We start from the raw sequence: 12402 nt of genomic DNA, 5'->3' as shown, positions 1-12402 counted from the left end.
ATTTATGGAATATAATGAACAACATAAATTTATGAACAAAAACATATCCAGAGACAGAGAAACATCGCTCAGACCATCAAACCTCAGAGGGAAGGTAGGGGAGGGTGGGGGTAAGGGAGCGAGATCAACCAAAGGACTTGTATGCATGCATATAAGCCTAACCAATGGACACAGAGAACAGGGGGGTGGGGTGACAATGGGGCAATAAGGATACATATGTAATACCTTAATCAATAAAGGAAAAAACATTATAAAAATTGCATTTCCCTAATATCTAATGACGAATGTTTTTCTTCATGTGTTTATCATTAACATATTTTCTTTGATGAAATGTCTGTTCAACCTTTTGCATATTTAAAAACTGTTTTGTTATTATTGAGTTTGAGAGTTCTTTGCATCTTTATATGTCCTTGATACAAATATTTTATCAAATATATGATTTGGAAATATTTCTTCCAATCTATGGCTTACTTTATCATTCTCTTAACAGAACAAAATTTTAACTTTGATAAAGTCTAATTTATCAATATGTTCTCCCAAGTGACATCCCAAACCCAAGCTCATTCAGATTTCCATGTTTTCTTCCAGAAGGTTTCCATTTTACATTTTGATCTAAGATCTACTTCAAATTAATTTTTATTTAAGATGTGAGGTATGTGTCTATGACCTTCCCCTTCTCCTGGCTTATGGACATTCAGTTGTTCTAGAACTACTTGTTGAAAGTACTATCCTTTCCCTATTGAATTGCCCTAGGAATCTTGGTTTAAAAACCTGCTGGCCATATATGTGTGGGTCTAATTCAGTTGATCTTTATGTTTATCATTTCCCAAACACCACATTGTCTAGATTCCAGTACCTTTACTTATGTCTTGGCATCAGGTAATTGTACTTCCAATTTTCTTCTTTGATTTTTTTCATCAGTATTTCAATATAAAGATCTTGTACATATTTTGAAAAATACATGAAAAAAACCTTTATGTCTTTTTGGTACTATTGCATATGACACTTTATTTTTTTTTAGTTTCCAATTGTTCATTGGAAGAAATAGAATTGACTTTTGTGCATTGACTTAGAACCCCACCATCTATTAGTTATAATAGCATTGTGGTAGGTTCATTGAGATTTTTTTTCATAAATCATCACATTGAGACTAGCGAAAGGTTTTTTTCTTTCTTATTTTATAATCTGCTTTTTTTTTTCCTTGCCTTATTGTACTGGTTATAATTAGAGAACATATTTTGTATATGAACAAAAACATATCCAGAGACAGAGAAACATCGCTCAGACCATCAAACCTCAGAGGGAAGGTAGGGGAGGGTGGGGGTAAGGGAGCGAAATAACAATGGTTACAAAGGGATTATTTTTTTTTTTAATATACATAAATCTTTATAAAGCCCACTTTCTCTGATGGGTTTTCTTCTTTTTCTACAAATAGGCTCAGGTCTCCTCTAGCCTTAAACACACAAAACATCCATGACACTTCAGTTCATTTAAATTTGTAATGGATTTTTAAGCCCCCTAAATATAATCTATCCGAATTAATGTTTTATGTACACATGAAAAACATGTGTGCTCACCTGTTGTTAGGTGTAATAGTCTATAATGTCAATCAGGGTGGTTGACAGAGTTGCTTCAAGTCTTCTATACACTCACTGATGTTCTTTCTGTCTGTTTGTTCGATGAATTACTGAAAGAGGAGTGCTGAAGTCTCCAAATATGAGTGTGGATTTGTTTAGTTGTCTTTTCAGTTCTATGTTTACTTCATGTATTTTAAAGCTATGTTGTGGGGGTATAGACATTTCAAATTTTGCTATCTTGTGGGTGAACTGACCTCTATGTTTTTCTCTTTGGGGAGAGGGCTGAGGAATAAATGCAGGACTGCCAATTTTCTTTGGTTTTATTTTGTTGTTCAGTTGCAGTCTTCTTAAGCTGAATACCAAGCTCATTCAAGGAGGAAGATGAAATGTGATCCCATAAATATGTCTTTGTTTAAAAAGTATTATGTGATATCAGTTAAGTCACAATGCTCTCTCTTCTGGTCATCAAAATTCTGATATTTAACATCTAAGTATTTCTAAAAGTTGAAGGTATTTTTTTTCAAGTAGGTTTTTCTGAAATAAAAGCAGTTCCGTTGTTTTACTTTACATGCATTTTAGTGTTTTCCTTGACTTTCATTCAGTATTTTAACATACATTTTGACTATTTAAGATCTAATTTGCACTGATGCCAAAGTGCTACTAAGTATTTATGAAAATGTTTTACATGGATTTTTCATTCATCAGCTTTCTGCTCTTTAGAACACAGTCCCCCAGCTGCTTCACTCGACTGAGATCCACTCAGTAAAGACATCAAACGAAAGCAATATACTATTTACAGCTTGCCCACATGCACTATACATCAGATAAAAAGTTGCGATGCAGGTCCAAAGGATGATTTGGAAATTACTAACCAGCTTCAACTAAGCAAGCGACCTACTTATAGATCAATAGTAAATGGAGGAATGCAAATGACTTAAAGCAAAGAGTGTACAAACATAATTATCGCTATTAAATAAAAACAATCTTCCCAGTAGACTTGATGATAGCCTGCATTTTTTTAAAAAGTGATCTTTACAATTGCTGGAAAAGCCTCTAATTCTTTTCTTCTCTATTCCCTATCAAATTTGTTATCTACAGTTCCTGACCTTTCCTATGTACAGAACACCATTCCCAGTCCATTTACTCTCAGCTAATGATCAGACTTCTTACCTTACAAAGAAGAGTAAGGCCAATTGATATGCTCCATCAACTTCCCTTTGCTCTATCTCTAAGCTTTTCTCTTTATTTGCACAATGACTAAGGGATATGCCTCTTTCGGACACTGTCCTTTGTCCAAGTATATCTCCCCCAGTCTTCAATAAGGTTATCCCTGTCACTGAGTGCCAGTCTCCTCTCTCTGCACCCCACCAACACACACTCCAGGGTCTACTTCATACCCAAGGTGTATGATATGCCCACTTACCTTTTCAACATTTTTAAGGACCTACCCAGTGCCAGTCACTGAATTACTACGAGACAGGAAGTTAAATAAAAATCCATTCCTCCTTTTAGAAAATTCACAAACTTGTGGGAAAGATAAATAGTTTAAAAAAGAATTACAATTGGTGTGATAAGAGCAAAGGAATGAACAGTATAATCATGGTATAAAGGAAAAATAACAATGGTTACAGAGGGATTATATATTTTTTAATATACATAGATCTTTATCAAGCCCACTTTCTCTGATGGGTTTTCCTCTTTTTCTACAAATAGGCTCAGGTCTCCTCTAGCCTTAAACACACAAATCATCCATGACACTTAAACTAATATTGCTGTCATTCACTTTTACTCACAGTCCACAAATCCAATCTACTGTTTTTTTTTATCCTTCATCTTTCAACTTGGTCTTGGTTTCCACCATTACAGAGACACCTCTCACCAAATCCAAGTTGAGTAATCCACTCAACATATCACCTTTCTTTCCTGGTCCTCATAAGTCTCCCAGCTATGAGGGACTATTGTGGACTGTACCCTCTTCTCCAAATTCTCTCCTTGCCTTTTGTGATACTTTACTTCCCTAATGTATTACCTCCCTCTCCATTTGATGCCATTCAGTCTTCACAGATTCCACTTCCTTCTGTGGCCTGACAAAGGGAAGCTTTAGCCAGAATTCCATTTCGAGATGTGATTTTTGACTCCCTACATCCTCTCTCCACTATTTTGTTCTCCCTCTCTGCCACAGAAAATTCATGATAGTCAGTGCGATAGTAATCTTCCTAATTACCAATCCCCCCTTCAAGTCCCAACTCAAAGAGAATCTCTTACATAAAATGTTTCATGGCCTCTCCTGCTGGTTATAGTACCCTACTTCTTCAGAAGACCCAAGATATTCTATGTATACAATAGTCCCCACCACCACCACCACCACCAGTTACCTGTGGTTTCAGTTACAGTGGTCAAAAGTGGTCCGAAAATTGGAAATTTCACCAACCATCAATATAGTCTGCTCCTGACACCCAACCACCAACATTGTCATGGCTCCAAAACCCAGGACTACCCGAAGCAGATGATCCTCCTTCTGACGTATAGTTGGAAGGTCAATAGCAGCCTAAAGTTATGCCTATGTCATTCACCTCACTTCATCTTATCACGTAGACATTTTATCTGCTCACATCATCACAAGAAGAAGGGTGAGTACAGTACAGTAAGATATTTTGGAAGAGAGAAAGAATCCACATTCACATACCTTTTATTGCAGTATAACTGCTCTATATTATTAGGTATTATTGTTAATTTCCCACTGTGCCTAATTTTATAAATTAAACTCTATTGTAGGTATGTATGTATAGGAAAAACCATAGTATATACTGTAGGGTTTGATACTATCAGCGATTTCAGGCATCCACTGGGAGTCTTGGAACATATCCCCTGTAGAGAAGGGGGGACTGCTGGACCCTTAACACTTAGAAAGCTTCCCTCCAGACTCTGGCTCTGTAGACGCAGGTTTACATCTGATCCTCCTTTGCATCCCCCAACAGCACCTGAGCACTGTCTTGTGCAGAGTACAGGAAACCTCTGAGATTTGAACTGAACTAACCTAAACTTTGGACACAGCAGAAGCAGGAGTATTCTAAACTCATTACTTTCTTCAAGTAGAAATCTGTGTAGAAGGACACATGGCTTAGGTGTTCCAGCTCTAAACTGAGAAAGCAGAAGGTCTTCTTGAACTCCTTCAAAATCCAAGTCAACTCAAAAGGACACTACAGACAATAATCTTTGCAGTGTCACTAGTTTTTAAAAGTGTATTTACTAAAAGGTATACTCGTAAATAGTTGGTTTTATATTGGAGCATTTTTAAAAATCTAAATTGTTTACGTTGAGACAATGTGTTTGATAGACCTAATGAACTATCATTAGAATTGGAGATTTAACATAGCAACAGTGATGCTTATCAGAACATTTAGCCAGCACACACTGCATCATCTTCTGCTCTAACCTACATGCGGCATAGCAAACAATTTCCAAAATGAAATAAGATGTCATTAATTTTCAGCTTTATTAATAAGCTTCAATGCATTCCTCTAAAAACTGTTTCAATGCCCTCAATTGTGATAGCAAGACAAATTGAGAGAAAAAAAGGTTTCCAGCTTCCTTATTACCAAGAAACATAAAAATGCAGCCTAGCAGATGAAAGAACCAGAATTTCCAAGCACTCTACACCAGAAAAGTCAAGGCTTTAGCTTAACTCACCTGGAAGGCAGGCAATCTGCGTGAGGCCTGACAGTAGTACACAGCATCGCTGCAAGGACGTTAAATGAAACTGAGAGGAACTGTCTGGTACCTCATTACCGAAGAGGCAGGGCAGACTCTGACCTACCTGGCTTATCCCTGCGGGAGAGATCTTGTACGACTGCAACTTCTGCTTCAGCAGCTCAGGATCACTGTGACGGAATGGGCACCCTGACAACAAAAAACAGGCCAGCACATCAACAAGGTTATTTACTTGGGACTTAGTACAGAGCCACACTCGAGAGACTGTCTAAGCTGCCCTTAATTGGCTAACAGCTTATTAATAAAAAAGTTAATTGCCCATGAGTGCAACTGTGTTCCTCTCTTTATCTAAATGACGGCTTCGCTGTACGGTTATCAGGGTACCACAGGCTCAAGAGTTACATAAAACACTGCAGCATTCTCAGGCTCAGTTGCTCATTCACTGGGAAGAAACAGTTTTAATTGTGCTACTTGCTAATAAGCAGAGATAATCACAAAGTAGCTATAAAATAGTTTATCTAAAAACTTTATATTATCACATATTTTTTCTAAAGTATTACTTAAAAGACATACTATAGAAGGAAGATAGTGTAGACAAAAAGAAAAATGTGCAAATGCTAAGAAATATAAAAATTTTCAGATGTAAATTCTATACCCATTTCCCATTGTATAGAAACAATATAAATTTAGATGAATCACAGATGGGAATGAGATGCATAAATAAGAAACTGTCTCATAGAAAAACAAATTATAGTAGATACATGTCATCTCTAGACTATTTCAAGGGAATAATAAAGTTGGACTACTAAACATATTTGCTTAAACAAAAACACAAAAGAATTGAAATGTTAAAGCTGTATTAGGCCAAAATCTAGAAAGTTTTAGATATTTTAATAAGAAACTGCAATGACAGGCCAAACTACACAATTTGACATTTAATACAGGATGCCAGATAGTTTTTCAGTCATAGACATGATAGATCTATAAGTTAATTAGAAACAATTGTGCATTTTTAACAATAGGAAATTGATTGGGACAAAAATAATGGAAAGGAGTCTACAGGTCAAACAAATGTGTTTCCCAAAAATATTAACTCCAAATAAAAACATCCATGATAACACTATGGACTCCTACAAATTATGAAATTCACAAAATGCATAGTATATACTTTATTCAGTTTAAAATCATAGTTATTTTTAGTGCAAGGAAATACCTTGAGAAGCTGTGTAGCACATAGTTGAAAGTTTGGATCTGAGATTAACAGTTACAAGCTAGGAGACTTAGGCAAATTTTGTATCTTTATGTTGACTCAGCTTCACTTTCAAGTGAGGGAAATACTCACTGACCTCCTGTGGGAATGGACTATAAAGCTCTTATCTTACATGCTCCTGGCACATAGTAAACACCCAAAGTACATCTGAAATAATGGCTATACCTGTATGAAAGGTCAGAAAGGGCAAAGCCAAGAAGAAACTAAAGATTGCCAAAATATTAAATATCACATAAAAGTCTTTAAAAGCTATGTTCACTAAACGAAGAAAACAGAGGAACCAGACTACTAGAGAGGCTGATCTATAGTAATAAAAGCGTAATATGTTAATTAGACCAGATGTCCTTCCAGACAAAGAAGCTGGGGCTGCCCGGGTCCCGGGTGCCAGAGGGAAGCTGGTGCCGGGCAGCCAGGGGGAAGGAAGGCCTACTCTTGCACGAATTTCGTGCATTGGGCCTCTAGAGTTATATAACAGAGAACAGAAATAAAACAGAACTCAGCACCTCCTACTTTGTTTCTATCTTCCACATCAAAGAGAATGATATTTACAATTGGAAAGAGTTGAACTAACAAGATAACTGAAGAAGTGAATTCCTAAACAACTAACACTGACTTCAGCCAAGTGTTTGATAAAGCTTTTGTGGAAGAGATGGATAAATATCATTCAGAATACAGTTACACCTACATAGATTCATAACTGGTTGAACAATCCTTCCAAGCAGTGCCGCTTAATGAAATAATGTGAACCTAGGGGACTAGTTAGCTTTGCAAGTAACAAAAAAATAAAAGGACAGAGACTTCTGGTTTCCAGTCTAGCATGTAAGGAGCTTAGAAGTTGCCTCTCCATCCAAATAAGTAAAAAGCTGAACTGAAAAATCAGCAGCTATTTTTGGATCCATTTGAGACGTGAAGTCACAGGGCAAATCACTGTCCCCAAAACTGGAAAGAGGAGACACAGAGAATCTCAACTTACCAGAGCAGAAATCCCTGTGGGAACTAAACACTGGGGTAGGAAAACTGAACCTGGACAGATTGCTTGAGTCTCCATGTGGTCAATTCTAAGAGTTAAAAACTCCAAGAAGACCCACTCATGGGGGAAGCACACACTTTTGTAAGTTTAACATCCAGGAGCTCTACCAGATCTTCACAGTGAATAAGAGAGAGAATCCCCACATCCTCCTAGCAGTGGGAGAGGAAAGTAACCTTTTTGAAAGAGCTATCTGTTCTTAACAAGGCCTGCCCGCAGGAAACACTATTTTATCAGAGCCTAACCTACCTGTGGGGAGGGAAATAACCAATTTCAACAACCTCCAGCCATCCTGCCCACCTATGGGGGGCAGGGGGGGGAGGGGATAAGGTGAGAATCACTGTTGAAGTTCATGGCTCACTAAAAGACTGAGATCTAATCACAGGACTATAGAACACTCTCCCCATTCCATAATACCACCTCATTACTAAAGGCCTCTTTACTGGAGTTCTTTTTACCCAGTATGTCATGTCTACCTTTTAACAAATAATTAAAAATCATATGAAAAGGCAAAAAATACAGATTGGAGAAGCTAGAACAAGCATCAAAACTAGAGTCAAATATGGCAGGGATGTTGGAATTATTAGGGAATTTAAAACAACAATGATTAATATGCAAAAGCTCTAAAGGTGAAAGTAGATAACATGCAAGAACAGATGTGTAATATGAGCAAAAAGTGATATTCTAAGAAGAATCAAAAAGAGATCAAAACCACTAATGTAAATGAAGAATGCCTTTGATGGGCTTATTAACAGACATGGCTGAGGAAAGACTCTCTGAATTTGAGGGTATGGAAATAAAACTTCCAAAACTGAAAAAGAAAAAAGTCTAAAATAACCCCACTCAAAATAAGAATTGAATATCCAAGAACTGTGGGACAACTATGAAAAATGTAACATACAACTAATGCAAAAACAGAAGAAGAGAGAAAGGAATAGTAGCAACATTTGAAGCAATAATAACAGAATTTCCCTCAAATTAATGACAGACACCAAACCACAGATCCAGGAAGCTCAGAGAACACCAAGAGGAATAAATGCCAAAAAAATACATGTATACATAATCATTTCCATACTTCAAAAAAATCAAAATAAAGAAAAAAATATTGAAAAAAGCCAGAGAAAATAAACACCTTAGCTATAAAGGAGCAAAGATAACAATACAACCAACTTATTCTCAGAAAGCATGCAAACAAGAAGAGATTAGAGAAGTGTTGAGAGGAAAACTCCCACAAACTTAAGATTCCTGCACCCTGGTACATTATCATTCAAAAGAGGAGAAATAGATTTTCTCAGAGAAACAAAAATTGAGGTAATTTGTTGCCAGTAGACCTACACTGCAAGAAATGTTAAAGGAAGTTCTTCAAAGAGAAAGAAAATGGCATAGGCCTGAAACAGAATTATATAAAGAATTGAACCTCAAACAATGGTAAGGAAAAGTAAAATTAAAATGTTTATTTTTCTTCTTCTTCTTCTTTTTTTTTTTTTAAATCCTCACTCGAGGAGATGTTTGTTGTATTGATTGTATAGAAAGAGGAAGGGGAGAGAGAAACATCAATGTGAGAGAGAAACATCTATCAGTTGCCTCCCATAATGTGCCCCAACCAGGGATCGAGCCCACAGCCTAGGTATGTGCCCTGACCAGGAATTGAACCCGCAACCTTTTTTGGTATACGGGGATGACCTTTGAATCAACTGAGCCTCCCAACCAGGGCCATTTTTCTTATTCTTAATTGATCTAATAGATAAGTTTGTTCAAAATACTAGGGACCAATATTCAATTATATATACTTACGTACCTATGTGTGTGTGTGTTTATGTATAAATGAAATGAATGACACAGTGATATAAGGGAATTAGAAATATTTCAGTATTAAAAGGTACTTGCACTATCCGTGATATGATATAGTGTAATTTGAAAGGAGAGTTGGATTAGTAGAAATGTATAATGAAAACTCTTTAAAAAGTAAAGTCACTAAAAAAAAAAAAAAGGAATATAAAGAAAGCATAATGAATATGTAAAGAAAGAAAAAGGGTAAAATGTAAAATGCTCATTAAAAACCATAAAAGGCAGACTAAGTGAGAAGGACAAAAATAGAAACAAATAATAAGGGGTAACAAATATTGTGGATGTTAATCCAATTATATCAATAATTAAACGTCAATTGTCTAAATGCACCAATCAAAAACAGAGACTGTCGGAGTGGGTCAAAAAACAAGACCCAATTATATAAATACGAAGACACAGCCTGGCCGGCATGGCTCAGTGAATTGAGCATCCTCCCATGCACCAACAGATTGCTGGTTCGATTCCCTGGCAGGGTATATGATGTTTCTTTCTCTCTCTCCCTCTCCCTTCCTTTCTCTATAAAAAAATAAATAAAAATATATTTTAAATATGAAGACACATACAGATTAAAAGTAAAGGGATGGAGAAAGATGTACCATGGTAACAAAAATTTTAAGAAAGCAAGAGAAGCTATATTGGTTTCAGACAGAGCAGACTTCTGAGCAAGGAAATTTATCTGGGATATTACATAATGATAAAAGGGGCAAATACGCCAAGAAGACACAGCAATCCTTAAGGTATATGCACCTAACAACAGAGCATCAAAAGATGAGGCAAAAACTGAACAGCAAAGAGATTTAAATGAATTACTCATTAAGGATTTCAACACCCCTCCATCAAACATGGGCAGATCCAGCAGGCAGAATAAGCAACAATATAATTGCACTCAACAGAACCATCAATCAATTAACTGGCTATCATTGCCATCTATAAAACAACTACATCCAACAACAGCCAATTACACGTTCTTCTCAGCTCACAAATATCAAAGCACTCTGGTGCGGGATGCCAGAAGCGGGGAAGGCTATGCAAGTGTCGGGTAGGAGCTTTCTGGGAACTCTTTGTACATTCTGCTCACTTCTGCTCTGAACCTAAAACTGTTCTAAAAAAAATGAAGTTTCCTAATTTTAACAAAAGGACAGATAAATGTGCCTATAAATTATATGAAATCATTGAGTGTTTGCTAAGTATAATATTTTTAACTGATAGTTCAAAACAAACATAATAGACTGGGATAAATAAAACACAATTTATCAGGAGTAAGAAATATAAAATCCTGCATTTAAACTAATAAAAGTAAACGAAATGTGTAACAAATGCTAGGATCTAGAAATTGACAGAAGAATCCCTGGGAGGAGTTTTACTTGGCCAAGCTCCATGTAAAGCGCCTGCCTGTTGTGGCAGCTAGGAAAAGCTCAAGGCTTTCTCAACAGAAGTATCTGGCCAATGGTTTTCAAAGTTCAGAAAACATAAACATCATCCAGGGAACTTGTAAATACATCTGAGTTTATATATCTGAAGGTGGAGCCTGAGAATATGCCTTTCTAAAAGATACGCTAAGTGCCTGACGAGCAGTAAGACTCGCTCGCTGTGTATACTGTACTACCAGCACAGCTGCCTCTTCATCTATGAAATATGAACGCACGAGCATTTTTAAATGCTCTGTACACATGCAGCATCTTTCTTAAAATTCTCTTTGTGATAACCTAAATGCGTATCTTTTTAAAGAACTTCATTTAAGATACTAAAACAAAACAATTTTTGACACATACATTGCAATAAACTTTGGTAGTCTAGAAAATTTACCAATATGGACTGTTAAACCATGCTCTGACATACCAGACAAATGGGGAGCTTATCAGACAAATACCAGACAAATGGGGAGCTTATCAAGGTACTCTCAGAGGACTATTTTAGAAAAAAGATTTTGAACTCAGAAATCTATAGAAAATAGTTTAACACAGATTTTTTATTTTTTAACCTACAACTCGGGCCAATTGATAGATGTTGGATAGCGTGACTTGCTCAATTCCTCACAGTCTGTGTTTGTTAATCAGATGATAGTAATGAGAACAAAACACATTTTCCCTCAATAGTCTTCTGAAAAACAGTGAATCTACTATTCTAAACTTTGAGGCATTCGATTTTCAAAAAGCTCTGAAGAACTTGTGTCAGTCTGCTAAGACTTGCAGAACGAGAGAGAGACAGACAGACAGGCGGACAGACACGAGCAGGCGAGGGGGAAATTGAGAACAAAGGAGCCCGGTCCAGCAGCTGCTTGACGTTCTCTTGCCTGACCTAGTTCAGTGACAAGGCAAACCGACAGAAGAGTAATGGGGCTCTAGCTTGACACTGATGACTGGCATATGCTGTAAACTGGTTCCTGTCAGTGATGCAAAACGCCATCGCACTGTTTCAGCGTTTCCCACTGAGCTCCTGGGTTTCTGTACTTCGCAAGCATGTCAAGTGGAAGCACTTACCATGATAATCCCCTTGGCCTGGCGGATTGTTTAGAATAATCTTCAGGCAACTGAAAGGTGTATAGTCTGTCCTCTTGCCTTCCTTTCCGAAGCTGTGACGGATATTGTAAGAGTAGCCTTTATCAAACTGGTTGGAGGAGAAAAAAAAAGGAGAGACAAAAGTAAGCCAATATTGTAGGAGTGGGGTCAGCAATCCGGCTAGAACCAAAGAGCAGAGAGTGATATTTTCTAAAACAAATTCAGCATTCATGGGCAGATGTACATTCAGATCACACACATCATTTGGGTCCCTTATGATACAAACAAAAATGTCTATTTATGTTTTTGAGATTTACATATATTAGGAGTTTTTTCTTTTATTGTTGAGTAGTTTTCCTATTGATGGATACCTGGGCTACTCTAGTTTGGGGCTATTATCAATAAAGCTGCCATGAACATTCTGATAGATGATTTTGTGGACATATATTTTGATTTCTCTTGGGTAAATAC

General features: G+C 36.7%; 1 protein-coding gene across 1 annotated transcript in view; it reads right to left on the bottom strand.

Annotated features, from left to right (window-relative positions):
- PRIM2 (DNA primase subunit 2) overlaps nucleotides 1-12402 on the bottom strand; it is a 291718-nt gene that overhangs the window by 32717 nt on the left and 246599 nt on the right. Inside the window, exons 11-12 of the mRNA XM_008138463.3 lie at nucleotides 11914-12040; nucleotides 5395-5477 (exon numbers count right to left, since the gene is read on the bottom strand). Of these exons, the coding sequence (XP_008136685.2) occupies nucleotides 5395-5477; nucleotides 11914-12040 (210 nt within the window). The remainder of the gene's footprint in view (nucleotides 1-5394; nucleotides 5478-11913; nucleotides 12041-12402) is intronic.

Source organism: Eptesicus fuscus, chromosome 10, assembly GCF_027574615.1.
Source record: "Eptesicus fuscus isolate TK198812 chromosome 10, DD_ASM_mEF_20220401, whole genome shotgun sequence".
Classification (NCBI taxonomy): Eukaryota; Metazoa; Chordata; class Mammalia; order Chiroptera; family Vespertilionidae; genus Eptesicus; species Eptesicus fuscus.
This window is presented reverse-complemented; position numbering and strand designations above follow the sequence as displayed.